Source organism: Adiantum capillus-veneris, chromosome 10 (assembly GCF_014529385.1).
Source record: "Adiantum capillus-veneris isolate H3 chromosome 10, ASM1452938v2, whole genome shotgun sequence".
Taxonomy (NCBI): Eukaryota; Viridiplantae; Streptophyta; class Polypodiopsida; order Polypodiales; family Pteridaceae; genus Adiantum; species Adiantum capillus-veneris.
Genome location: NC_140940.1, coordinates 3,350,625 through 3,378,374, shown reverse-complemented (window position 1 = coordinate 3,378,374; position 27,750 = coordinate 3,350,625). Strand labels below are relative to the sequence as shown.

The 27,750-nt window shown below is 42.8% G+C and overlaps 2 protein-coding genes across 3 annotated transcripts; one reads left to right on the top strand and one right to left on the bottom strand.

Annotated features, from left to right (window-relative positions):
• The first annotated feature begins 366 nt into the window (after window positions 1–366).
• LOC147448383 (RNA-binding KH domain-containing protein RCF3-like) lies at window positions 367–3,384 on the top strand. Of its 2 annotated transcripts, none has more exons than XM_086521018.1 (5): window positions 367–550; window positions 866–1,515; window positions 1,627–2,133; window positions 2,201–2,449; window positions 2,534–3,384. In XM_086521018.1, exons 2-5 carry the CDS (start codon window positions 931–933, stop codon window positions 2,828–2,830), a joined length of 1,638 nt encoding a protein of 545 aa, XP_086377144.1. In that variant the 5' UTR covers window positions 367–550; window positions 866–930; the 3' UTR covers window positions 2,831–3,384. The 2 variants fall into 2 exon arrangements, with proteins under 2 accessions (XP_086377144.1, XP_086377143.1); XM_086521017.1 differs by having other exon boundaries at window positions 368–550; window positions 896–1,515.
• Window positions 3,385–12,350: 8,966 nt separating this feature from the next.
• LOC147448382 (uncharacterized) lies at window positions 12,351–13,319 on the bottom strand. The gene has a single exon (XM_086522362.1). It carries the CDS (start codon window positions 12,785–12,787, stop codon window positions 12,593–12,595), a length of 195 nt encoding a protein of 64 aa, XP_086378488.1. The 5' UTR covers window positions 12,788–13,319; the 3' UTR covers window positions 12,351–12,592.
• Between the last annotated feature and the right edge of the window lie 14,431 nt (window positions 13,320–27,750).

Below are 27,750 nucleotides of genomic sequence, written 5' to 3'. Positions count from 1 at the left end.
AAGCATTGACAGGGTGTCAAGAGGATTTTCCGCTACCTTTGGGGCTCTCTCTCTCTCTCTCTCTCTCTCTCTCTCTCTCTCTCTCTCGTGCCGCTACCTCTTCATCTCCCCTACTGATGCATGATGTCTTGGCTCTGCCCCATCGATTTCCAGCACGCGATGGTTGGGGGGTTCTTCCCCTTAGATTTCCGGCTTACAATGCTTCAATTTCTTGTGCAACAGCCACTTCGAGATCGTCTGAAAACACTATAGAGTAAAATTATAATAGAAATCAGCTCCATTTGCCAACAAAAGAGAACGTGTGTGTGTGTGTGTGTGAGAGAGAGAGAGAGAGGGAGAGAAATATTAAACAATTTTGAGGTTTAGGTTTGCAAAATTGAGAGACAGCAATGTAGCAACGGTAGCCGCTTCAAGAAAATGTCCGAAATCCTTTACAGATCGCTTCGCTCGTTCCCTGAATGCTTCTGAGCAGGACGTTGAGATTTTTGCGTCTGCTTGTGGCAAGGTTCCTGTCATTTAACGGCCTACTTCGGAGCTGCCCTACGACCAGGTAAGCATCATTGGGAGAGCTCAAGGCGAAAACTTGCATTCGGTTGAGACTCGAGTGCCGTCTCTGTGTGTGGGCGGTACCCAATTGGCTTGCCTGCATGTTGTTTTTCCCTTTTCTCAGCTGGTTACTTGGTTGTTTCGTATTGGATTGAAGCGTGTCATTTTCATTTTGCTCCTAGGTTCAAGGAACCTTGATCAAGCTGCTTCTTTGCGTACACTATCTGTTTGCGATGCCTGTAATTATGTTAAGCCTGCTCGATTCCTGGCTTGTTGTCGTGATTTTGATTCCTGTTTCTGTTTCTGTGTTATTTTGTAGTATGAACCAATCCCCTCTGTGCTCTTCCAGGTCTTCTGGACCCTAGCTTTTAGTAACCTTGTGCCATGGATGGAGGTGGCCAATTTACATCATCAGGTAAAAGATCTTATCTGTCTCATGAGGATGACATTGCCGAGCACAGTGGAAGGCAAGTGAAAAGGAAAGACACCTCCTCTATCCCCGCATCCATAGAAACAGAATACCGCATCTTGTGTCCTTCCGATAAGATTGGAAGCTTAATCGGTAAAGGCGGATCTATCATAAAGTCTCTGAGACAAGAATGCAGGTCTAAAATTAGGGTGGATGACCCCATTCCCGGCTCTGATGAGCGTGTTATATATATTTCCTCAGTGTCCAAGGACAGCAGGCATGAGGAAAATGCGGAGATACATAGCCTTTGCCCTGCACAAGAGGCTCTGTTTAGAGTTCATGCTCGAATTGTCGAGATAGGTGCAGTAGATGATGATGAGGATGAGCCCCCACGGCCCGTTATTGCAAGGCTCCTTGTCCCAAATGTCCAGATTGGCTGTGTGCTTGGGAAGGGTGGAAAAATTATAGAGCAAATGAGACGGGAAATAGGGGCTCAAATTAGAGTTTTACCCAAGGAGCAGATTCCAGCTTGGGTTTCCAGTTCAGATGAGATGGTGCAGGTGAACCTTCCTCCCCGCTTCTTGCTGATTTGTGGTGTTGATAATAGAAAAAGGATGCACTAATTCTTGTATCGTGTTCTTTATCTCATGTCGCTCTTTTGTATTCATCAGCTTTCTGGTGATCCAGCCCTAGTGAAAAAAGCTTTGAAGGCTGTCTCGTCCCGATTATACGAGAATCCACCACGGGATCGTATATCGGGAGGTTCTGCAGAAGGCTTTTACATGCCTCCAGGCCCTACCCCAGTGGTTGCAGGTTCAGGTCTATATCCATCTGGTAGCTACGTGCATCAAGGTGGACCGTTTTTAACTCCAGCTCACATGGGGGGCAATGTGGTGGGACTTGGATCCTTTTATGGTGCATCTGGCTATGGAACCGCATGGTCAGCTTCATTACCTTCGTCTTATGCAGTTTCTGGAGGGCATGTGGGTGGAACAGAAGATGCTGTGGAGGAAGATCTGGTTTTGCGAGTACTGTGTCCAAATGATAAAGTGGGGAGTCTGATTGGAAAGGGGGGTAGTGTCATTCGAAAGATGCGAGAGGACACTGGTGCACACATCAGGGTTGGGGATCCTATGCCTGATGTTGATGAACGAGTAGTGGAAATCACGTCTACTGAGGTAGGGCCTTAGTTTGTTCTTCTGGAAGCATAATGTGATACTTTTATGAGAGACTCTCTGTTTGTAGTTTGCAGACAGTTTATCGTCCCCTGGGGTTGAAGCAGCTTTACAAGTACATACCCGACTGGTAGAACTATTGTCAGATAAAGAGTCTTGCATAGCGCGGTTGCTGGTTCCCGCTAGTCAGATTGGCTGCATCCTAGGCAAAGGTGGCTCTATCATCACTGAAATCAGAAAGGCTACACGGGCCAACATCCGAATACCTTCTAAAGAGGAGCTTCCCAAATGTGCGAGTGAGAATGATGAACTTGTCCAGGTATGTACATGTAATGTATGGTCGTATCGAAGCCACTGAGGTACATGTACTCTTTTCAAAGTCTGATTATCTTTCTTGTAGCAGATCACTGGAGATGAAGGTGTAGTTTTGGATGCCTTGAGTCAGGTCTTAAACAGGCTTAGAAGTAATTTGTTGAGGGGGGGAGTACCTGGTCAAAGTGGAACCAACTTTTCCATGCCCGGATTTGCGTATTTGGGTGGTCCGGTTCCTATGGCCTTTGGAGTGAGGTATGGCAAAGGTGCATATGGAGGGTTCTATCCTGCTGCGAATATGGGGTATCAGGGGATGAGTTATGGTGGCTTTGGGCAAGAGCAAGGAGGCTCTGTAGCAAGGAGCACTAAAGAGCCTAGACGGCATTGAACTAAGTAGGAGTTGGCCTGTTGGCTTCTTGGCTCATATGGATGCTTTTGGACAACTGGGCGCTTAATGTTTCTGGGTTGCGCTTTATCAAGTCAGCATTGTGCAGGTTTTAGGAGCCAAACTTCTCGTGTTATCTATAGCTTAATGTGATCAACCAAGTCTTTTGTCATTTGTCCTCAACCTTAACTCTTTTGGTTTGTCTTTGCCTGAGGAAATCGACCTCATAGGATGGGACTTCTGTGAAATCCACACCCTTTTCTACAATCATTGTGTTGCGGCCACGTAGTTTAGCTTCTGGAGTGTTGGAGCTAGATAGCAGTTATACTTTGGAAGAGCGGTGAGAGCAGGATGGATACCGCCATTGCTTTAAATTTGATTTCCTAAAAGTATTTGGGATATGATTCATGAGGAGGTCAAGGAGCTTGATGCCCATGTTGGGTATTTCTTGTAAAAAAACGGACTGCTGTAAAGAAATAGTTTGGGGCCTGTGGAAATTTGTAGCTGAGGTTTTTTTCTACAAAGCAATTGATGATTAGAAGTCGCATTGTAGGATTTTTGGTTGGTGTTTCTTGGTGTAGGCTGTCCAGAACTCGCTCTTTTTTCTAGCATATTTTGCTTTATGTCCCCGACGTGTTTTATTTCCTTCAAAATTAACAAGTGACTTCTTTTGTTGCTACAGAATTCCTTTACCTTTTCTTTAAGCTCTGCCTATACAGATTTACGAGGTTAAGTCTTTTCGGATATATGAAGCGCCGCCCCCCCCCCCCCCCCCCCCCCCCCCCCCCCCCCCCCCCCCCCCCCCCCCCCCGGGGCTGTGACTATTTGTTGATTGATATTTCAGTCAAATCTTTGCCATTTTCTTGATGTTAGCACTATTTTAGGCATGTTGCCACTTGACTATGAGAGCACATTGAAAGGAATGGTTGTGGTATTCATCTTTCTATTTGATGGCCATTTGTGAGGGCTTTCATTTGATTGTTGTAAGGCCTCCCACCAAGTCAAAATTGGAAACTTTTGTTCTTTTGTTATCTTGTTCCTTCTCTGAAAACAGAGAGAGAGAGAGAGAGAGAGAGAGAGAGAGAGAGAGAGAGAGATTAACACACCAGGGATGACCTGGTGTGAAGCCATGATAATGGACGGTAAGCTCTTTGGCCAAATGGGCTCACACCGGAGGAGATCGAACAAATGGATCTGAGGCCTTGAAGAAAGCATGGGAGGAAGAATGGAAGAGAGGAGGGTTGCACATGAGAGGAGGCGAGGAGAGAGGAGATGGAGGAGTTGGCATCTCTAGGATAGGAGAGACAAAGAAGAAATCCTGAAGGTGGACATGAGCCATCAAGTAAGAGCTCACCAAGGTGATCATTATAAGCATATAGGAGAAGGTGGCAGCCAAGGACAAATGGGTGGAAGTGGTGAATGTAGGTTTGGGAAGAATCACCAAAGAGGAATTGCAAATTGTGTTCAAAAGTGATGGGAAAATGAAGCAAACCCATTGCCTCCAACGTTTGTGTCATCAACATTCCCGCAAAGATTTGGCTCCACTCAGGAAGTGGACGGGAAGGCCTCATGCAAGAAGCTTGGCCATAAGAAAGAGGAACCTAAGACCCCTTCATCAAAGCTTGGACAGCTGTTAGAGAGAAATAAAAAGGGCTCGGATCCTACAATTTTGGAGTGAAAGAAGAGGTGATTTCTTGCAGAAGAGGGTGATACTAAACACTTAAGTGGACGACCCAACCTCCTTGGACAATGGCCTCACACAAATATAGGGAGAGCAGAGGAACGTCGTCGACTAGACTGTTCAAATTTTGCCATGATTCCACAATCTTGAGTAAAACGCTTTTTGTCGATTCGTTCCACCCTAAAATGTCGACCTTTACACCATGCTGCTGTGTATGACTTATACTACAACGAACAAAGATTATGAGTGGCCGTTCAAACGTTTATAAATAAAGTCACTTGCTAGTCGTACATTGCAAACTTACCTTGGTCGCGCAACCCCGAGAGTACTCCCACTCTTCTTCAGTCACTTCGTCACCGCATTGTTGTGCGCTTTTCAATTGGTTGTGCAACCATCTTAAGCTCATGAAGGTTGGTAGGCTCTCCAGAACCGCTGGATAGTGCATCGGTGGTCGTCTTCCCCGTCTCCACTCGATTCGTGTCCTTTGTCGCTCTTGCTTTGCATCCTCATATTGTGAAATCCACTTTTGCATCACTGGATTGTGAAGCATGCAAAATCGGTTGATTTTAGCCTCTAGATCTTCCGTCATCTTCTTCTCAACACCGAGATTGCACATGACAATCCCAGATATGCGCTCATCATCTATGGTTCGCCATAGCGTGTCCCGGGATTTATCAAATCCGTCTAGCCACTCTCCAATGTACACTAGGGACTCTGATACCAACCAACCTTCTGCCATGCTACCCTCCGGACGTGCCTTTTGACACACATATCCCTTAAGCGTTTTCATGAAACGCTCTAAGAAGAACATCCATCTGGAATGAACTGTGCCAGCTATTTCCACCTCATCAACTATGTGAATAAGAAGATGCACCTGAATGGTTAGCATTGTAGTAGGAAAATGTTTCTCAAACATGCACACAAGCTCCGCAGCATTTAGTTTGGCGAATGGTATGGAGTCTACGTCGATCTCCTTTTGTGAGATCCATTGCACCAGCTTTGCAAGTTTGTAGATTGTGTTACGGATGTCGAGAGACAAACATCCCTCAATGGCAACCGGTAAAATAAACTGTAAAGTATGTGCAGCAATGATATTAAAGTCCACATTTTATGCAATGATATTAAAGTCCACTATGAACGTACCTGACACATTTTATGCCAATCGTGTGACTTCAAACCGGTAAGCTTTCCTTCTTTAGTAAAACACGTTCGGAGCGAGTGCATTACGCCAGTGGGGGTCCGCAAAGATCGAATGGCCTCTTTTACTTTGCGTTCTTGGGCTCCTGTGAAAATCCATGGTGCTTTAGGAAGTTTTATCGATCCATCAGACGCTGTTTGCGGCCAATATTGCTCCATACGATCCACATTTCTAAGGTCAACTCTGGCTCCCAAAGTATCTTTCTTGCCGGTCAAATGGTCCCATAGTAGATTACCCACATTCTTGAATATGTGCATTGGATCGAGCAAGTGATTGATCACGAGTCGAGGCCAGTATGGTAACTCGTACCATAGAGATAGTCTCTTCATCCCTGGAGGCAATCCGTCATCGCACATCTCCTTCTGCTCTAACCATGCTTGTGCAGACATCCTTGGTGGCTCTCTTCCCAAAAAGCCGTCGCGTAACACATGATTCTCCGGAAGATACGCTTGATGACCTTCGTAGATTTGCTTCTTCAGTGAGGGTGCCCTACGTGCATTCAGTCTAGGTCCACATGTGACACATGCTCTGTATCCGCTTGTTTGAAGCCCTGCATGTATACACATGATAATAGATCAACTATGGGGAAAAACAAGATTTACAGTGTCTGAGAGAGGAGTGTCAATAGATCACCTGAGCATTCTGTTAGCCCGGGATAGTCATGCATGGTCCACATTAGAATACCTCTGATCAAAGCATTCCGTCGTCCTGTGTGTCGGCTCATATCCACCACCTCTATGCCAATCCACAATTGTTGTAGCTCTTCCAATAGTGGACGAAGATACACATCCATATTCCCCACTTTATATCGCCCTGGCACAATCAAGCTTAGCCATAGGTGCCCCTTCTTCGTAGTCAACCACGGGGGAATGTTGTAGTTGACGATGACAACGGGCCATACACTGTAAGATGTTGATCTTTGACCAAATGGATTTACGCCATCCATAGCCAGGCCTAAGCGCAAATTTCGAGCTTCCCTGGCAAAATCCGACCATGTTCCATCTATATGTTTCCAGGCTGCGCAATCTGCAGGAATTCGTAGCACACCATCCGAAGATTTATTCTCCTCATGCCATGATGCTAGGGCGGCCATGGACTTACATTCGAAGAAATGCTTGATGCGAGGAAGCAAAGGAAAATGTCGCAAAACCTTTTGTGGAATTTTTGTCCCGTGGAGATCTACTCGATATCTTTCGGAATCACATTTCAGACACTTCTCCATGTCTGTGTATTCCCCTCTGAAAAGAATGCAGTCATTAGGACAAGCGTGGATAGAATTGTAATCCATCCCCAAGTTTCGCAAAATCTTTCTTGCTTCATCTCGGGAATCTGGCATCACATTGTCAGCTGGTAGAATGTGCTCTTTCAGCAATCTACACAACATAAAAATATGATACAGTCGTGTAAAAATCTATCAGATCATTATACACCATGAGTTCTATTAAAGTAAACTAATTGTAATAGATCACCTGAAAAGCGCTGTGACGCTAGTGTCACTCCATCCAAACTTTGCCTGCATGTTGAGAAGAACCAGGAGTGCTTTCAATCTAGACATACGTGCTCCATTATACAATGATGTATCGGCTTCACTTTTCATATCATCATAGATAAGCCTTTCTGAATCCATGATCGTCTCGATCATTTCATCAATCTCGGGCTCAAACATTGCCTCGTTGGGAATGTGCTCTGCATGATCATCTCCCGAGCTGTCAGAGGCTACATCTTGTGGCCTCACATATGCTGCTTGACCAAAGCGCCTGCGAATACGTCTATTGGGTTGCAAGATTGCTGCTTGTTGGCCAGCGTCAGAGTCCGACGAGTTATAATTGGCAACAACTCGATCTATAATAGATGGATCGAACTCGCCAAATTCACGAACGTGCTGCAAAGAAACACGTCTTGTCCGTCGCACAGCATGCTTGCATTGATTACAAGGACATAAGACCCTCGTTGAGAGATAGGTGTTTCGGTTGGACGGTCCCACATCCTCGTCGCTACTCATAATGAGGATAAAAAACTTATAACCTAGACAACAAATTTAATATTCTATTGGCATTCTTCGTCTTATCTCTCTCTCTCTCTCTCTCTCTCTCTCTCTCTCTCTCTCTCTCTCTCTTTACCTCACATTCTCTAGTCATGTCCAATCCCCGCACACCTCGGTCTAGAGGTGCACGGAGATCAGAACCACCGGGTTATAATCTCGTCTTTATTGGTCAATACCTATATTTGTGGGTACAAGAAATCTAGACACCCACGTCTACATGATACTGCATGTAGTGGACAAAATCCCTTTGCCTCTTCTCTAGCTGTAGCACTTCACTTCATCTTAACATCTTTTCACAGTAGATCTTTTCACTGTTCGTCTAACTCTAAACCCTAAACCGTAAGTAATTCTTGCGTGGACTCGATCTAACGTAAATAAGCGTAAATCTAAATAAACGTAAATCTAACTAAAAATAAAGCTAAATCTAATTTAACGTAAGTCTAATGACTAGAGGTTGTCTAGATGGTCATTGTGTCGGGGATGTAGTGACTCTTGCCGCCCTGAAGATCCACCTTCTTCCCTATCTTCTGAAGACATTTCACCAGTACTTTTGGATCGACGGAGCCCACTATGAGTGAAGGCAGCAATACCCTATATTCCATTGAGGGCTTTCTTCACCCGCTTCATGCAGGCATCGCAGTCTATGGAGACCCGCATCTAATCTAATATAACATAAATCTAAATCTAGCTTAAATAAACGTAAATCTAGTTAAAAATAAACCTAAATCTAATTTAATGTAAGTCTACATATAACCTAATCTTTAACGTCTTTTAAGATAGTTTCCTACGACGTTATAACTCTCTTCTTCCTGTGTGTGTGCGCGTGTGTGGATGTGTGTGCCAATAAAAAGAGATAAATGGTATAACCTTTCTATCACCCATGCCAAGTATGATAGATTGATTATGCCATTTCTCTCTTGAATAATAGGTCTTCAGTTCAACTCCTCGTCGGCTAGATCTTTAGGTCTTTTAATTTTAATTAGTTTCCTACGACGCTCCCTTAGTTTCTCTTTCTTTCTCTCTCAATGTGTGTGCGTTTTTTTGGATCGTATGCATGTTTTCTTTCTCTTTTCCTCTCTCAATGTGTGCGTTTTTTGTTTATGCATGTTCTCTCTCTCTTTTCCTCTCTCAATGCGTGCGTTTTTTGTTTATGCATGCTCTCTCTCTCTTTTTCTCTCTCAATGTGTGTGTGCATTCTTTGTTTATGTATGTGTGTGCGTTTTTGCACTCTCTCTCGCTCTCTCTCTCTCTCTCTCTCTCTCTCTCAAAAACACTATATGTGTGTGTGTATGTGTGTGTGTGTGAGAGAGAGAGCGAGGGAGAGAGAAAGAGGGGAAGGGAACATGAGAATGAGGAGAGGGAAGGAGCATACCTGGCTCTCCTTCCTCTCCTCGTGTGTGTGTGTGTGTGTGTGTGTGTGTGTGTAAAAGAAAAAGAGAGAGAGAGAGAGAGAGAGAGAGAGAGAGTGAGGGAGAGCGTTACCTGCTCTTTGCTTGAGGGCGCCGAGAAACTCAGATCTGAGATCTGAGTTTTTGGGCGCGCTCGGTTATTTTTTTTACCCCAGCTGGCGTCGCTATGAGCGTCGCTATAAGCGTCGCTATGAGCGTCGCAAATTTCTTTGTAAATTTGCGACGCTCATAGCGACGCTTATAGCGACGCCGGGAATTTTTTTTTTGAGCGTCGCTGTGTGAGCGTCGCTAATGTGAAGAGCCTCTTGTAGTGCCCCCAACTACAAAACCATGTTCTTCGCTGAGAGAGGAAACCGTACTCACACTTACATGCTTGAGCCTATTCCCTTGTCCGCGATACGCACTATCGCAGCAATTCGGCTTAGCTCCCATTTCCTTCGATGCGAGATAGGGCGTTGGGGCAATGGAGAAGAGTCAAATCGATTGTGCACATTATGCTCACTGCAAGTTCGAGAGTCTGAGTACCACACACTACTAGAGTGCTCAGCTTTTGATCACATCCGAACTTGCTTCTCTCGCATTTTCAGCCATAACTTAGACCTACACACTTTCCTCTCCCAGCCAAAGTGTGGGCTCTCCATTGCGACTCTCATCACTACAATTTTGGAGCATCGAGAGTCACTCATCAGCCATACACATACTACATCACATGTAACTTTGGTCCCATAGGTCATATTTGACCTCCGAGGACGATAATAAAATCTATCTATCTATCTATCTATCTATCTATCTCTCTCTCTCTCTCTCTCTCTCTCTCTCTCTCTCTCTCTCTCTCTCTCTGAAGATGAAAGCAAGATGAAAATACACCCAGCGGGCCCAATCGGGCCCGCGTATATATAACGCTGCGAGCTCGTCGGGCTTTTAAGTATCCCCGGCAGGCCCACAAGGAAAATGATGAATCTCGATGGGCTCGTTTGGGATACTGAAAAGCTCGGAGGAAATTTAGCAGGTTTGCAGGTCCCCATTAACCAGGTTTTGTGTGATTATGTTTAGTGTAATCATGTAAATTTATCAATAAGACCTTGTGATCACACAAAATTTGGCGTAATTACGTAAATATTAAATCCCTGACCTAGATGGTTATTCAGGACATTGTTGTTTGCTCAGCAATGTTGCATGAATTTGTGATCCCCGTTTACCAGTCATCTGGGAAGACTATCTTTAAACCGTGGGGGAACTCAGTATTGTGAGTATCCAAGGAGATAGGCAGATTACAAAGTGTAATTTTGTGCTAAGGGATATGCAAAGTGCATACATTAGCACCAAGCAATCCAATTAATAAGCATTTAATGCTCTTATTGCGGTTTGCTGACCATAAGTTAAATCATGTTTGTGACTAGGTTCAGTCTTTTCATGTGTAAGTCAAGTTCTCAACCTTGAACAATAGTTATGGTGGGATTGTCTACTGATGAAAATTGAGAACAAGTCAAGGACTTATATTTTGCTGATAAGTGAAAAGAGGTACTATTTCGGGTACATCTTTGTTGTGATAACTCGTTTAGCCTGCTCGTCTGTGTTCTAAAAGGAGTTTACACACTCTAGGAGCCGGTAACACCTGACAATGGCAAATGGACAACAATGTGGAAAATCAAGATGTTACTCTTTGTTTTATTGAACCTCCTGCTGAACCGTGTTCTTGTCAAGTGAACAGTTGGATCCATGAAGGATTCCACTCTTGTTTTCGAGGACAAAAACGATTCTCCAAGGGAGGAGTAATGTCAGGACAAGGATCCTAAGGAGCAGGGCTTGACCTAGGGGGTCAGGGACCTGAGCCAGGGGCTCAGACTGGACCAGTGTGGACTGGGGATCCGTAGTATGGCTAGGGCTAGGAGCCGGTCTATCCATAGGGTGGTAGGGCGGTGGATCCGGCATCACAGTCTCCTAGACCTTTCAAGAAGATGCACTACCAAGTATATGTAGAATATTTTTCATGGGTTCCTTGCCTTTCAGAGATCTGAGGATGTCTTCGATGGTATTGGCTATGGGTGTGTTGGCAAGCCTGGGTAGCAAAGGGTTACCTGGAGAGTATAAGACTATCCCAAGAATATCCTCAAGCATATGTTCATGAAAATGATAGTAGACTAGAATAGCATGTCGCGCTTCTAGAGGTAAAGTATCTACTCACGCTATAAATGCATACATTTGTGCAACCCTGGATGTGAAGGGAAAAGACTTCGGTAAATTTTGAAATCCATACCATAATAGATTTTCAACCCAGAGTATAGGTGCATTACAGGTAGAATCAAGGTCAAGCTTTTTGCATGCACACCTTGACAAAGGGTCTATATGTATTCCAACAATTTCTAAGAAACTTCTTTGTGTCTTTAACCCGATCTGCTAGAGATAGACCTTTTGTTCTTGCCACAAGAGATGAATTAGAGCACTTGTTTGAGTCTAAGAGAGCCAAATAAATCTTTTGAAGCTCAAAAGATAGATCATAGACAAAGGATGTTTAGCTTGTAAAGCTATGGTTCTACACTGTTCCACCACTTCTATAGGCCAAAGAACTGATCGAAAAAGGTGCACAATGGTTGATAAGTTGAAAGTTCCACAGTTGGTTGTGGAGCCGAATAGAATCCAACTCAACTTGTCTAGGGGGAATGAGAGGGATAACATGATGGGGTTGAGCTAGGGAGGGTGCCACCGAGGAGAGGAATCCATGGCGTGCAAGTAGCGTGCAGAGCAGGGAAAAACAAGAGTCAGCACAGCAGGAGAAAACAAATACACGCTATGATTCTTGCATTAATAAAAGATTTACATATATAGCCTATTATCCATGCAAACTACAAGTGGTCTGTATGCCTTTAAGAGGCGTTTCCCATGGGATTGACACCACCCCCCCCCCCCCCCCCCCCCCCCCCCCCTCTCAAGCCGAAACCACTGACTATGGACTTGATACAGACCGTGGAAGAGTCCATTCACTTGAAACCATGAGTAGAAGTCCCCCCCTTGACTATAGCATAGGTGTGTGTGTGTGTGTACTTCCCTCAAACAACCATCATTTTGTGAGACATACCAGAACCCGACCAAACAACAAAAGGGGTGGTCTTACGGCTGATGTGTGGCAGTGTCTATAATCAAAACTTTGACTGCATGGCAATAACTGACAAATTAAAGGCTAACACAAATCTTTGTATGATTGTTATAACCATAATGAATCTATGACATTGAGCAAGTAGAAACACGTTTTGTTGAGGTACTTTGAAAAATCTGTGTTGAGGTATAGAATTCTAGAGGAAACTATCTACTTGTGTGCTATTTCCGGTGTGACAACCTTGGAACTCGGGATTTGATACGCTTGTTGATTCCATGAGTTTACTTGTCAAGGCATCGTTATAACCTTGGCAGTACAAGCACACTCCACCCTTGAATTTCAATGATCAACTTCAGAGATCATCTTCTTTGCTGCACCGAGGCCTTCCTCGTGTTCGCTGCCAGCATTGCCAGATTTTGACGAGCTGGGCTCAACAGAAGCTTCATCAGAGGCCTCCTCTAAGGTCACATCAACAGCAACTTCCACGCGCTTCACTTGATCAGTACCTCCATCGTGGGAGACTTTGCGGGCCATCTCATGGAGCTGCTGGTTCACACCCTTGACAGCTTTCTTTGAGGCAGCTGTTCTTTTGCCGGCATCGTCGATATGAGAGGATTTTTCAGAGAGGGAGGTGGAGATGAGCGTTCTCTAATGGCAAGGGCAGGTGCAATAAAGGATCTGCTACGTTTTAATGGGGAAGGGCAGTAACGATGATGATGATCTTTGCAAGGTTGCAGCAAAAACTTGATGGTCTGTATCGAGATCTTTTTATACTTGCCCGTCGACTGTGGCTCTGATACTAGTTGATGGGGTTGAGCTAGGAAGGGTGCCACCGAGGAGAGGAATCCATGGCGTGCAAGTAGCGTGTAGAGTAGGGAAAAACAAGAGTTGGCACAGTAGGAGAAAAAGAAACTACACGCTATAATTCTTGCATTAATAAAAGCTTTACATATATAGCCTATTAGCCATGCAAACTACAAGTGGTCTCGCTATAATTCTTGCATTATTAGCCATGCAAACTACAAGTGGTCTGCCTTCAAGAGACGTTTCCCACGGGCTTGACACGTTGGACTCGGACTTGAATACCCAACACAACACGAGAAAAAATATGTGAAATAGACTTTTCAGGCTTAAAAGATGATGGAGTGTCTGCAAGGGCAGAGAGGGCTTCTTGTTCTTGTGGATCAAGAAGATCAAATTCTAAGTGAGGGTTGATGACATTATCAGATTGTTTAATTTCTAAAGGCAAGATAGGGATGTTATTGATAAAATAAAGTTTGTTTATAATAGTAGGGAGAGATGAAAAGTAGAAATCCAAATCAGATCTTTCTTAAGTATGAATAAATGGCACATTAAGTAAGAAATTCTCAAATAGAGAAAGAAGGCTGGCAGGGTCTTTTCTAGAGGATGCAAGGAAGGAAATCCAATCATTAACTGAAGCAATATTAAAAACTGATAAAGATCCACTATATAAAGCTTTTCATTCAAATTCTAAAAGTCTTTTATGGAACTTGGGTGCCTTGAAACATGAGAAAATACATTGTGTGGTAGTAGGTGGAATTGGAATCCTCTATTTGCTAGTATAGCCCAGTTTTGTTAGAGAAGAGATCCATCCTACCTTCTATAAAGATATCATAGTAGTAAGCAATTAGTTAATATTTAGGTACTTAATATAATTTAATTGTACAAGATCACTCGATCAAGAGTGATCAAGGAGACAATATGGTGTGTGTGTTTAGTATGAAAATCCCCTTTGATATACAAGTTGCATAATTAAATTATATTAAACACCAACAAAGTACAAAACATTTGTGATATACGACAAACCATTTTTATTAATAATGATCCAAATACAACAATATGGTAACAAGGTTGTGGTGACGAATCCTTAAAGGAACAAGATTGAAGTTTATACCTGCCACCATCCAGTAAGACAGATGTATTAGAACACACTCTGACATTGCGGGAAGACAGGTACCATGCAACCTCAGCCCCTTCTCATCGCTGTCAATCCCAAAAAAATCTTCGCACAATAAATGTCAATACATTTTATTCTAGATATTGTACAACATTCTTGGCCAGTTGGGCAAGATATGGTCTACTAGTCCTAGACAATGGTATTTTATGATTAGTTACAAGGTAATCATGCTCCTATTTTTTACGCTCTAAGAACATATTCTTATTGATAGATGCCATCTTGGCTGGGTCTGTACAAGTATGCGTCCTAGCTGTGAATTTGTTAAGTAAAGTCCATGGTATTATCTTTTTCCTGAAACACACATCAATTCATGTGATATTGGAAACCATTGTAAATGCAGAAATTAGAAACATATCCTATGTTCATTGCAGATCTCCAATGAAATATGATTAAATTAACTTTTATGATTAGCAAAGGGTTATCTAACTATGTGAAATACTTCCAGCATGATGTTTACTTACATTAAAACCAAGATTAATCATATGTAGCAAACTTCAAGCTGAGAATATGTCACTCTATTTGAACCAGTATAAGCATCAAAGCCATTACCATAAGATGCCATTATTACACATGTATCTATAGCAACCCCTACAATGTCCATTTTTATAAATAAAACATTGACAGCACTTTGTTTGTATGTAGTATATATTCTTAAAAAAGCCATATAACAACAATATGAAATTATGTCCAATCCACCTCGGCACCTTCAATTTTTCTCATATATGTTGTAACCCGCACTAAAGTAAAAAATTTCAGCATTCTGCTTTGTTGTCAGACAATTTGTAACATACAACTTTTGGTAATCACTCATATATTGTCCTAGATCATGTCGTATCTTCTATGCATGCCAAATTACCATATTAATACCCAAGCATGCCTTTATGTAATGTGTTAAGAAGGGACTAGTAAATAAATCCCAAATGTTGCCAAAAATAGCACTCTCAAGACAAACACAGTTATGATTTTGAGATCCATAATAACTAAAATGTGTATTCATAATTTCAATAGTTACATACCTTTGTTATATTACTTACAAAGTCTCAGTATATAAAATTTATATATGCATGCAGTATATAAAATAAGGGAGTTGGTCGATCTTTCTTGCCAGCTAGTTCACTGAGTTGAGAGTCAGATAGCTATGGAAAACACCATGTGTGTGTGTGTGTGTGTGTGTGTGTGTGTGTGTGTGAGAGAGAGAGAGAGAGAGAGAGAGAGAGAGAGAGAGAGAGAGAGAGAGAGAGAGAGAGAGAGAGAGAGTATAATTTACCTATATGAGGCACACTGAGCAGAACACTTTCCAAATAATCCCAGTAGGTAAAAAACCTACCTGTTAATTCAAAGCGGCGTCCATTTGCACCCTTGAAAATGTACATAGTTAGAGCCAATAGCTTTCCACACCAGATACAGAAGGGTAGTTTTATCATCCTAGAGAGAGAGAGAGAGAGAGAGAGAGAGAGAGAGAGAGAGAGAGAGAGAGAGAGAAGGGGGGCGAGCAAGAAATGATGAGGAAATGGAAGGGGAGAGAGAAGAAGAGATAGTGGGCAAAGGACAAGGAAGTGAGATCAAAGGGTCTACGATGACAAGGGAGTGAGTAAGATGAAGGGGGGATGTGGGTGGAGAGAGAGAGAGAGAGAGAGAGAGAGAGAGAGAGAGAGGGAGGGGGGGGGGGGGAGGGGAGAGGGAGAGGGCAGGAGAGGCAAGTAGAAATAAAACATTAGGAAGGAGGGTAAGGAATATGTGAGGCTGGTGGAGAAGGAGAGGGCAACATAGGTGGAGGTGGGTGGAGGAGGAGAGGACAACAAAGGAGGAGAAGTGGATGAGAGGTTGGAGAAGAATCAACGGGGGCATTGGTGGTGACTGGCCGAGAAGATTAGTGGCACTAGTGGTGCATGTGCTTCCAAAAGAAAAAAAGCTAGTTTCACCAAGCTCCCTCCATATCCTAATTCCTCTTGAGCTTATTGGTTGTAACACAGAAACCACTAATGTCTTGTACAAGATTGCAAGATATACATTCAATGACACTCCTAAATTGTTGAGCACTTAGAGAAGTCATGAAAATAAAGGTAGCACGAGCTTGCACAAAGGGAAAAGAAACTAAATTATGCATATTCTTTTTCTAAGTTGTGTACTGATCAAAGTCAAGGTGTATACAAAGAGTGCACCTTACATTGTACTGCCACTTTCAATATCCTTGACACTTTTTTAAAAGTGGCCATATCTTGTACACACACTAGTAGTGTTTCTAATTTATTTCATAATCACATAATGTTAGTGGTTTTTACACTTTGTGCATTGTCCAATCGCTATCTCTATTATCGCATTATGAATGCTACTCTAATCACGCCATCCTAACCCTAACTCTAACAATTGGTATTAGAGCTAATGGGTGATTATCACCTTCCGTAATCACATTAGGTCCATTTAGTTTACGTATTCTTTGTAAATTTATTGATCAAGATTTGTGTGGCCATCTCCATGGTACAAGTCCATCAAGACACTACCCTCCATGGCTAGGTCATGATTTGACTTGGGTTTTCTAGGTTTCTTTGTATTACAATTAGGGCATGCATCATGCAATCTTTCTAATGCTAGATTGATTGAGAGTTTCCTCTTGACTCCCCAATTGATTGCCATTCAAATTCACCCCCAATTTTGTGTGCATAATTTGGTGATTTTTGCATTTTGCCCCTCAAAATATCCCCAATTGGAATATCGTCTCTTCTCAATTCCAATGTGTGTAAACAATTCTTTGCAAGAGGAATTTTTTGAGTCTTACCATGCACCGAGCGATTTTTTATGAGCAAAGACAAACCCAAGCAAGTGTTTGTATGCAATTAGTAAATTTTATCCTCAACATAATATTTATTGTTTGTTATATATCGGTGCACTACAACAAAAAGATTTTTCAATGGATAGACTACCTCCTAAATTCCAAAATATCAAAGTTTACTTTTAAAAAAAGTAACACAATATTTGAAAATATTATCTTCAGGCTCAATCTCTATTTATTTAATTGTAATCGCCTCTGATTCTACTCTTCTTTGGCTTGGATTTTTCTCGCTTGGGCTTCACATGTTTGAGCATGAAGTAAGATTGATAGACTAATAAGAGCTCTAGACCTTTACTTAATGCTCAAGTCATTCTATGTTTCCTTTTGTAAGGTAAGTGCTCCCTTGTCTAGTACTTGGTTATTGATTGTCATTTATACTTGAGAGCATGTGCATCCTTCCTCCTCTTAGCCACATCAATTTGATAGTGATTTATTGAACTTCATTAGTTCATTTATACACCAATCGTCCCTTCCATGTCGACTTTCCCTGCCCATACTACAAGGTTGTGATCTTCATACAAGGGCACCCTTTTTACAAACACCATCAATTATGAAAGACTTCTTCTGTTACAATAAAATCATGTTTTCTTTAATTGACCAATATATGCCTTTTTTATTCAATTTACAAAAACAACAATCAAAATTAATAGAGCTCTATGCCTAAAATTTTCTATAAATACATCATCATAATTGAACAAAGCTAGTTGGAAACAAATAAAATATTGAGGATGTTTTTACCATACAATGTGATAGCTTCAATCTTCAATTGAACAACTTCTTTCACAAAGATTGAAGATGATCTTCCTTTCCATTTTGAATCATTGTTTGAAAAAATATGGCATATTTCAGGAAGGCCATAGCATCCACCACATAATGGGCACATCATCGTTGGAATATGCTTTACATCTTTGGTCATGTGGAATATTCATGCAGCCACCAATTATAAGAGGCAAATATGGCTCTAATCTATGAAGATCAAAGCCATGCCATACCCTAAAAGGTGGTACTAGAGCCTTCTTCAAATATGGAGCGATAGTTTCAACAAGAGGGAAGGTCGTTGTAGTGACTTTTTCATATTAATTTGTTTGCAGCAAATTAAGTCTGTTTTGAGCTTGTGTCTGCTCGAGATAAGGTGATATCAATGAGAAACAACAATGCTAAGAGAGAGAATATGCTTAGATCTCTCTCTCTCTCTCTCTCTCTCTCTCTCTCTCTCTCTCTCTCTCTCTCTCTCTAAACTGAGAAACAATATCACTATCATTGGCAAAACACTTCATTAAAAACTAGGCCTTAAGTGTATTTTTAAGGGCCAAAATCAAAAATTCCAGGCTAGTTTTCAGGTTGGCATTGAAGGAAACTTACTAAATTTGGAGGATTTTAGTGTAAAACTCGATAAAAATCCAAATTGTTTTATAAAGATATTCAATGTTCTTTTTCCCATTGGTTCCTAAAAAGGTTTTGGTGAACACTTCCTCGTAGGATCCTCTCTCTCTCTCTCTCTCTCTCTCTCTCTCTCTCTCTCTCTCTCTCTCTCTCTCTCTCCATCTCTCTCTCTCTTTTAGTCAAGAGGATAGAGGATCCTTGGAACACCATTAATTTTCACGTCATTACCAAAACTCCTATTAACTATTTCAATATTCACACCTTCACTCACAATTTTAATTGGTCTAGATCTCCCAATCATTCAAATTGTCTTGCTAGAAAGTGGATATTTACAGCATGACTCCATCATGCTGATGACTAGCTTGTGGTACGGATATGGCACATCAAAAACAAGATAAACTATAAACTATCAGATAATGGCTCGACCTAAAACACCAGTCAGCAGGCAGCATGGGCACGTTTTTTCCCCCAACATAGCAGTTTAAGTATTCTCGTGAAAACTGGCTTAGACAAAGCACACAGCCCCATCAAACCTTTCTTGACAAGTGGGGACTCAAGTACTTGAGCACTTTTGACACCTTAACATTGTCTCGTCCACGATCACATAAGATCTGTGATTTCTCGGTATTACTATGGAGCTTGTGAGCCTTGATGTAGTCCCATACTCGCTTGAGGGCATCAGCCCTCATGGTCTTCAAGGTTTGCAAGATGGGAGCCAAGTTGGAGGAGACCCTATAGAGGATCTGATCACCACCTCTGGGCTCGGGCCTTGGGGTCGCGCTTGAGAGTGGTCTTGAGTTGGCCTTGGGCACTTTCTTGCTCATCTATTTATCAACTCATGCAAAACGCAGAGCAGTCACACACTAGACCAGGGGCAAGATCCTGAACTCGATGGCAAGATGAAGGATCACGATCAATGGCAAGAAGATGGATTGGGATTGGTTGAGCGATCAAAGCTAAAACCTTCACATACAATACCCCATACTGTAGCAACAAGGCTACACAATATAGCCGAGCATTGGACTGCCTATATTGAAAAGCCCCTGCATGGACCAGAAGAGAAAGGTAGAGGTGATAGCGAGGCACTTTACATAGCTTGCCTTCGAGAGAGGAAAGTGCTGACGAGATGGGGTGGCTGCAACAGCACACACAAAAACCCTCACTTGTCCTCTCTCTCTTTCTCTCTCTCTCTCTCTCTCATAAAAAAGAAGGAGGCGTCAATGCAAATTTTCCAAAAAAGTAGTACATGAGCAAGCTAGCATATGGAGAACTTGATTTCAACATGCAGGGATTAACTACAAATGACCATAAATGAAGAGAAGTGCATGATGAGGCAAGTCGATGCAGGCGATGGTGATCAGACGCAGCTTTCGTTGTTGCCGAAGATGATGCGTGCGATGTTGATGCTGAGGCTAGGGCAAGTTGTGAGTGAGAGGTTGGGCAAGGTAAGCTTCACGCATAGAGAGGCAGAGCCTAGAAGGCTAGCACCAGATTCAGTAGGGGCATGCACTGTAGTTCTGGAGGAGGCATGGGCCCACATCATTCTGCAAGAGGACAGATGCAATGCTATACTACCATCCATTTGAATTTCTATGAGGCATTGATGGACGTACAACTGCCAAATAGTAGATAGAATACAAACAGAAATGGAGGGCTAAGCCGCATTAGGAAAAGCATTACAAAGGACTACAATGACAATCATACACTGTGTCTCTTAATAAGTGTCTTTAGCATAGGGGCATCACACGTTGGGTGAGTAATCTGGGTTGAGGCATGACGAACAACTCAACAAACTAGGAACCCTGAGCAGTCTAGGAACTTTGAGCTATGCTCATATAAACATGGAAAATTTAAGAGAAGGTTTTTACAATAAATTTCTCTAAAATTTGTAGGTTTATTCACCTTCTACTTTGAATTTTGAAGATAAATCTCAAAATTTGTAGGTGGAATTACACTAAACCTAGGTTTCTATCGATATGGGTAGGTGAAAGAGAACTAGCATGTGGACAAAGTTGTCATAAGAAAATTGTTCATAGCTTTATCAAGCTTACATACTCTTCTATCAAAACACTCTTTACCCCACCATTACCACCTCCCTTGACACGTTTGTCGCCACCACCTTTGGCAACACCACTAACTCCCCCCCCCCGATAGAAGGCTACCTATGATGGTGTGATCCAAACTTTAATATATACCATGATGTGGATTTTCTCAAAAGAATATCCTCATTGCAATAATAGGATTATTTTCAAGTTTCCAACGTTTCTCTAGAGTAATTTAAATGCATAGTATGTTATCCTACATCAACCCACAATAACTTGACGTAGAGCAAGAGAGAGGAGGAGGAGAAGAAGAAGAAGTGAAGAGAAGCTCAAGCTCCCAAACTCTCCTTATTCATGAGATTTGTTTGAGTAGCAACAACCTTACTCTTTTAGTGTAAGTCTCGTGGTCCTACATGTAGGGAGGTAGGAATAGGAGATTTATATCCATTGGAATCATGGTGCGACTATTTTCAACAAGGATCAATGGTGGTAGAAATGAGCTTCCAACAAGTGAGGGCAACTAGTTCCAAGAAGAGGAATATCAACATGCCATTGTATGGGTCCCAATTGTTCTAGCCCATCAAAGGAAACATCTACCAAACCCTTGTTCAAGGGGGTTTTTCTGTCAAAAATTTGTGGTCGTTTTACCATTAAAATTAGTTGTAATCTTATTTTAGTTTTTTTTTTGTGCTTGAAGCCACCTAAAAATTCCTATTTGGTTTTTGCTTTGTATAGTGTGCCTTGGTCAGTCTTGCTCGTTTTAGGGATTTCTCAAAAAATCTCGCTCGAGATTTAAGATTCCTCGAGTTTTTTGAGCCCCTAAGCTTCCTAATCTGACACCATTAGTGCTTCAAAAGCACTATGAAAGCCAAATATAAAGTAATATTTTATATCTTCCCCCTCACAAGGGAAGTGGTGTGGCTATTTGGCGAAGGGGGTGACCCTCAAATTGCCCTTGCAAGTAGGACGTGGGTTCAAAAGCCTATTTTGGGCATGTGGCTCCATGCACGAGAATAGGTCTCGTTGAGCTTGTTTGATGGGGTGGGTCTGCAAGACCCCGTTCACATGCGCACTAGCTTGGTCAAAGAAGGCTGCCGGACACCAATTACTATTAATAGCTTGTCCCGTGCACACGCCTCACTTTCCAAGGCCTAGCCCAGTCTAAGGGAGCTTTCCCATTAGCAAATCCCCAAGCTGCAAAGAGCCGCCACAATGGAGCATTGCCATGAGTTCATTTCCCAAGTCCACTCAAAGGCCTTCAAGGTCCGTTCCCCATGGGTAGCAAGCCTCCCACACGCATCAAGTCACTAGCCCACTAAGGGGCATTCCCCACCACCAACAGGTTCGAAGATCTCTCAAATCCTTTGGCTTCAAGTTAAATTTAAAAGGCTTTCAAGGAACTTCAAAGAGAAGCTAAAGGTTCTATACTCAAAACCTTCAAAGGCTTGAAGGATTAGACATCAAAAAACGCCAATCTCTCTCTCCCTCTCTCCTTTCTTCTTTCCTTAAAATTAGAAAGGCTAAAATGTTTGCATCCTAGGATATCATTATAGTGCTTTCCTTTAAAGAGATAGACATTGAGATTGACACGTCAACAATTGTTAAGACCCCTCTACTTTGGGCTATGGGAAACAAAGAAGTTAAGAAATTCAAGAGAGACAAATGAAGGAGCATATTCTACATCATCACCATCATCTAGGTTTAATAAGTATTACAAGTTTGGCAAATGAAGACACAATAGTAGAAACAACAACATCAAGGACAAAGGTAGAGTCAAAGTAGCAAGGGACGAGGGCAAAGACAAAGACAAGGAAGAGGAGACTTGTCTCCATGTCACTTAAACCTAATAGTGATTACAATGACGTGTTGTAGAGGATATGGTTGATCTTCAGTCTACTCATTGAATTTGTAGTAGTAATTCTTTGTTTTGAGGGGAGGATACTGAAGGAGTACGAGCGGAAGTGCGACGCGAGAGAGAGTGCGAGAAGAAGAGCACGAGGATATGGTGAATTCGCTCTACTGTAATGTGTAGAGAATAGTGAGTTCTTATTAGGTTTTTACAAAAGAATATGTGTACATACCTGGCTGCCCGTCCACTTACCTGGGCGACCACATTGGGCTTTATACCCCAACAACCTCCCACTTAAAGTCCAATGTGGTACTTTAAGTGTGAGAGAAGCTACTATACAAGCTAATATACAACAGATGTAGAGAAGTGATGTACTACCCTACACCTAACTGCTTGCGAAAAATGCGCAAAGCTCTCTGAGGGAAGTCCTTTTGTAAGTAGATCAGCAGGATTTTTTGTGGTGTGAACTTTGACAAGCTGAAGTTGCTTATCCTCGAGCATTTCCCTGATGAAATGATACTTCACATCCACATGCTTTGTCTTTGAGTGATAAACTGGATTGCGAGCCAATTGTATAGCACTTTGACTATCACAATATAACACAGGCATCTCTTCTTTGATTCCCAAATCTGTTACTAGTCGATTAAGCCAAATTGATTCTTTGCATGCCTCTGATGCTGCAACATATTCAGCCTCTGTAGTAGACTGAGTAACACAATCTTGTAATCTAGAACGCCATGATACTGCTCCACCAGCCAATGTAAAGACATACCCTGACGTAGACCTTCGGTTGTCTAAGTCACCTGCATAATCTGAGTTTGTAAAACCCTTTACACTTAGCTCCTGACTCCCATAGCATATACGCATACTCTTTGTAGCTTTCAGTTATCTCAATATTCCTTTCACTGCCTCCCAATGTTTCTTGCCTGGGTTTGACATGTATCGACTTACTACTCCCACTGCATTAGGAAAAATATGGACTCTCCTTGGGCCTTTTTGATTAGTGAAGGCTTAAGGGAGAACCAATGAGAAGGCTCTTGGGATATCACCTAGAGGGGGAGGAATGACAGGGGTGCAGCCTAATTGTCTCCCTCTTCAATGCTTGGTTCTTAGAGAGAGGTGGGAGATAAGCTAGAGGGGGGGGGGGGGTAAATAGGAGGAGAGAGGTGTCATAAAAGAGGGAGGGACCCCCAAAAAAAAAACGCGCATGCTTAAAAACCCAAAAAATTGAAAATTTTTCAAAAGTTCCAAAGTTGACCCATTTGCCTCCAAATCTGCCCCAAAACATAAACTAACTTAAAAAGTCAATTTTTCCCCCCAAAATTCACTTTTCTCTCTCTCCCTCATTACTTTTCTCTCCCACACTCTCCCTCTTCTCCCTCCTCCCATTCTCTCTCTACAGTCAAGGCAGCCATAGCCAAAAGCTTTCCACCACTCTCTTCCTCTCTCTCCATAGCTCCCCCTTCTCTCACACCTCCATCAACCCTCTACAGTCCCACACTCCATAGCCCACAATTCCACTATCCTCTCTACCTCGCTACCTCTCACTCCTCTCTTTCTCTATCTTCACTGTCAAAGCCACCATAGCCACCATAGGCAGCTCACCTCACTGTCCGCTCAGCTCCTCATTCTCTCTCCACAGTACTCAACTCTTTCAAATCCCTTCCTAAGCCCAACTTCCCAAGCATGTCCACGCATAGACGGCCCAAACCAGAGATAGAGGAGATTGTGTTGCACAACACAAAAGACTCAGAGGGGGTATGGATCCCACAAGTGTTCAAGAAGGGTGCATGGATCTACATGCAACCGTCACGTGTTGGACCTCATCGCGTACGGTGTCGAGGCGTATTGGAACGTCATTGTAAGGGCCGGCTATTGACATTCAAAGAAACAAAGTCCGGAATGGTGGCCATCGTGCAACACGTCTACAATGCAGCTGAGCTCCACCTCAAGAGAGCTTCTACTCAATTTGCACCTCATTGTAAGTTTTCATGGTTTAGCTATCCCATGCATATGTCATGTTTACGTTTATGTGATCATTATGTTTAACTAAGGACATTTGTAAAGATGTTTTTCCATCCAGCTTAGTTGAGGAGCAACCGCTTGAGTGCCTCTCAGGCACGTTCATGGTTGTGCATGCTCACATTGGGGAGCTTATGTTTCCTAATGTTTCATCGAAAAAACTTACCGAGCAGCGAATATTCATGTACTCCCACAAGTACGTGGTGCCGAAGTCAAGCCAAAGCTATGGTAGGTTAGAAGCCGTGGAGACACCCTCATTGCAGAGTGCAGAATGGCCAACTCCAAACCATTGGGCTTTGCTTTCTTTCAAGCGCAAGGTGATGCAAGATTTCCAAGGGTCCCTAAAGTCTGGTAAGGCAACTAGATTGGTGGGTCTAAGTTGGCATTGTCCCATTCATTTGTTTGTGCATGCATTCCGCTCTCTACCGATTGTAGAAACACCAACAATGTTTGTTTGCAAAGAAGTTGACATAGATGCAATGGACACCATTCTAAGTGTCAATTGGGGCTATGTTGACGGTTTGCATGATGGTGACCGTTATAAGTGCAATGTGTCCCCCACACAGCTTTGCCTTCGGTATTTGAAAGCAAGGTGCACCTTGTATGCACGGTTTAGCTATGAGAGGTGGATGCACAAACGTGGCAAATGGATACCCTTGCAGCTGACAGCCGAAGAGATTCAATCCTTTGAAATTCGTGTCCGCATGCCCAATAACGAGGTGGAGGTGGTTGCAGTGAATCCGCATTGGACTCTTGCCAATCTTCGAGAACACTTTGTCATAATGGGATTCGAGGATGTCGGTAATGCAAGTTTCAAACTAGAACAACGCAAGGTCTGCTTTGTGCTTCCTTAGCTACCTTTTCTTATTTTCTGTGGGTTTTTGTATTTTGATTGCCCATTTTTGGTTGTATAGATTGGAAGGCGGATGGAGGCCACTATGCTTGTTTACAAAGATTGGGCTACAGACGAAATCATCTTCTCTAAGTGAATTGGCTTGTAACTTTAATCGTTTATATATTGGATATTTTATTAAGGATTTTGAAAAGTTTTAAGGTGTTATACTTGAGTTTTAAGGTGGTGTAAATTTATTTTTTAAATCCATATTTTTTATTTTTTTCGAGATAGAATATGTCTATATAAGGAGGACCACCTCCTCATTTCACCATTTTCATCCCAGCATTGCAGAGAGACCTAGCATACCCAATCACGCAAAGAGAAGACATGGCTGCTACTAGTGCTTTAGATGCATTCCTTACTGAGGTTGGGCATGCAAATCTCCCCGAGCTTCAAGCATTTTTCACAACCCAACCCGATTTGGAAACCACCTTGACCCTCCACTCTCAATCTCTTGAGCACATTACTTCATACATTTCCATGTGCATGGGGAGATTCATTGTTGATTTACCAAACCGACCAGGGCAATGGGTCCCTGAAGGCCTTCTCCACCACATCTACCAAGGGGACAGGCCATTTCATCAGCGGCTTGCACGCTATGCCACCATAGCACAACCCGTCGGACAATATGTGCGGCTTAAAGCTGATGATGTGCGAGCAATGTGTAAGGGAAGGATCGGAAACACTTTTTTCTCTGTTCAGGCCATAATGATCTTCCTCCTTCACGAGTGCCCAGCAGGCCCTGACGTAGTGCTACCTTACTTGCAGATCGGCGGGGTATTGGCTGATGTGAAGGACCCCAAGCCCGCGGCCATTGACTCATACGCAGAGGAGAGGACGCTTGCCTTGACCTACCCTGTAGGGATTCAAGGCCTCTTGGAGGCCTCTCCATCAGTCGGTTCATCCTCGGGACCGGCAGAAGGAACCACCACTTGGGATGCCATCCCTGAGGTAGAGATTACCCGCTTCTCCTCCATTGTGGTGGGTGGGGAGGAGTTTGTGTTTATGCACGATCTGGAGAAATCCTTTGAGCTTTGCATGGATGAGTGTTTCGCCATCCTCGATGCCCATGGAAAGTTTGAGCTTGATACCACCACCTCCCATGACGATGCTCTCCTCCTGCCCATGGGGAATACTTTGGCGGACACAGTAGCGATCGCACAAGCCGAGGTGGCAGCGGCCGAGCAGGCCAAGGTCTCTGAGGAGGAGTTTGTGGCCGTGCAAGCGATGTGTTTGGCTAAACGCGCAAGAGTGGATTCACCACCACCTGCTGCAACACCTGTTTTGCTTGATCCAAAGGGAAAGTCAAGCGTGGATCTTTACTTGCACCCGGATGCCGATGAGGAGGATCGTAGACAAGACGTATAGATGCTCACTTACATTTGATTGTTACAAATGATTTTGTTAATGTTATATCATAATTCTGTGCCATATCTCAGAAAACCTATGTTCTGCAGGATGTTCTGAAGGTTGACGCCTGGGCGCAACGGTCAGGGGGGAGGAGGACGCCGTTCGGACCTCAAGCGGCACTTGCTCACTACCTCGGCACACTTCCCACTGGTGTCGTGGTGTTTGTCCATGCCGACTACTCTCCCAATGGTCGCTATAAAATTTTTGCTCTCCGTTCACTCTCCAAGGCGTTGTGTTTAACAACACTTGCCCAAACGGCCAACCTTGTAGTGCTTGTAAAGAAAGATTTTGCAATATCCACTTTCGGTGTAAACTTTCGCGGGTGCCTTATTGCCCATGTAGGCATGAACCAAGCTGTAGGGGTTAATGACACCCAAGAAATCACAACCACTTTACTTAACAGGGAGCCACCCCAAAAGGCCAAGTGCCAGAAAATTGTAATTAGAAAGATCCTAAATCAAAAGCCGGATATCATGTAAAGCATTGATTTCTTTAATGAAACTACTTTTTGCTGTCTATGACTCTCTTTCTTGCAAGGTTTTGAATTTCTTATATGTTGGTCTTCCATTGTGTATGAGAAGCACCATAATTTTTGCTATGACTACTAAAGGGTTTGGCAGGCATTAAATTTTTAAAAATGTATACTTTGTTATTTCTAGGCTTCCAAAGTTATGTATGTGCCTAGTAAAGGGCTTGGAAGTGCCTAAACAATGCTGCCACAAGGGCGCGCATTAGGGATTTCCATTAGCAGATGAAGTGTGCAAATGCGCGCCCTTGTGGCAGATGAATTTGGACACATCTAAGAGCATACCCAAGTACAAAACAGAGTTTCAAGGCATTAATACCCAGTTGAAAAAGAGAAACACATGGATACCCAGGTAACCTAAAGCCCATCTTGCCCCAGATACCTAAAGATGTATTAACAAACCACAAAAATGTGGCAATATCTAAATCCTTCTTGGAGAATAGGAGCATATCCAGTTACAAAACAGAGTGAGAAGACAATAATACCCAGCTGCAAATTAGGAAGACATGAATACCCAGGTAACCTTAAGCCCATCTTGCCCCAGATACCTAAAGTTGTATTA

Coding starts and splice junctions, on each gene's coding strand:
- LOC147448383 (XM_086521018.1), top strand. CDS start 931: ATGGATGGAGGTGGCCAATTTACATCATCAGGTAAAAGATCTTATCTG. Junction 2,134..2,200: donor TGGAAATCACGTCTACTGAG/GTAGGGCCTTAG, acceptor CTCTGTTTGTAG/TTTGCAGACAGTTTATCGTC. Junction 2,450..2,533: donor AGAATGATGAACTTGTCCAG/GTATGTACATGT, acceptor TTCTTGTAGCAG/ATCACTGGAGATGAAGGTGT.
- LOC147448382 (XM_086522362.1), bottom strand. CDS start 12,787: ATGGCCCGCAAAGTCTCCCACGATGGAGGTACTGATCAAGTGAAGCGC.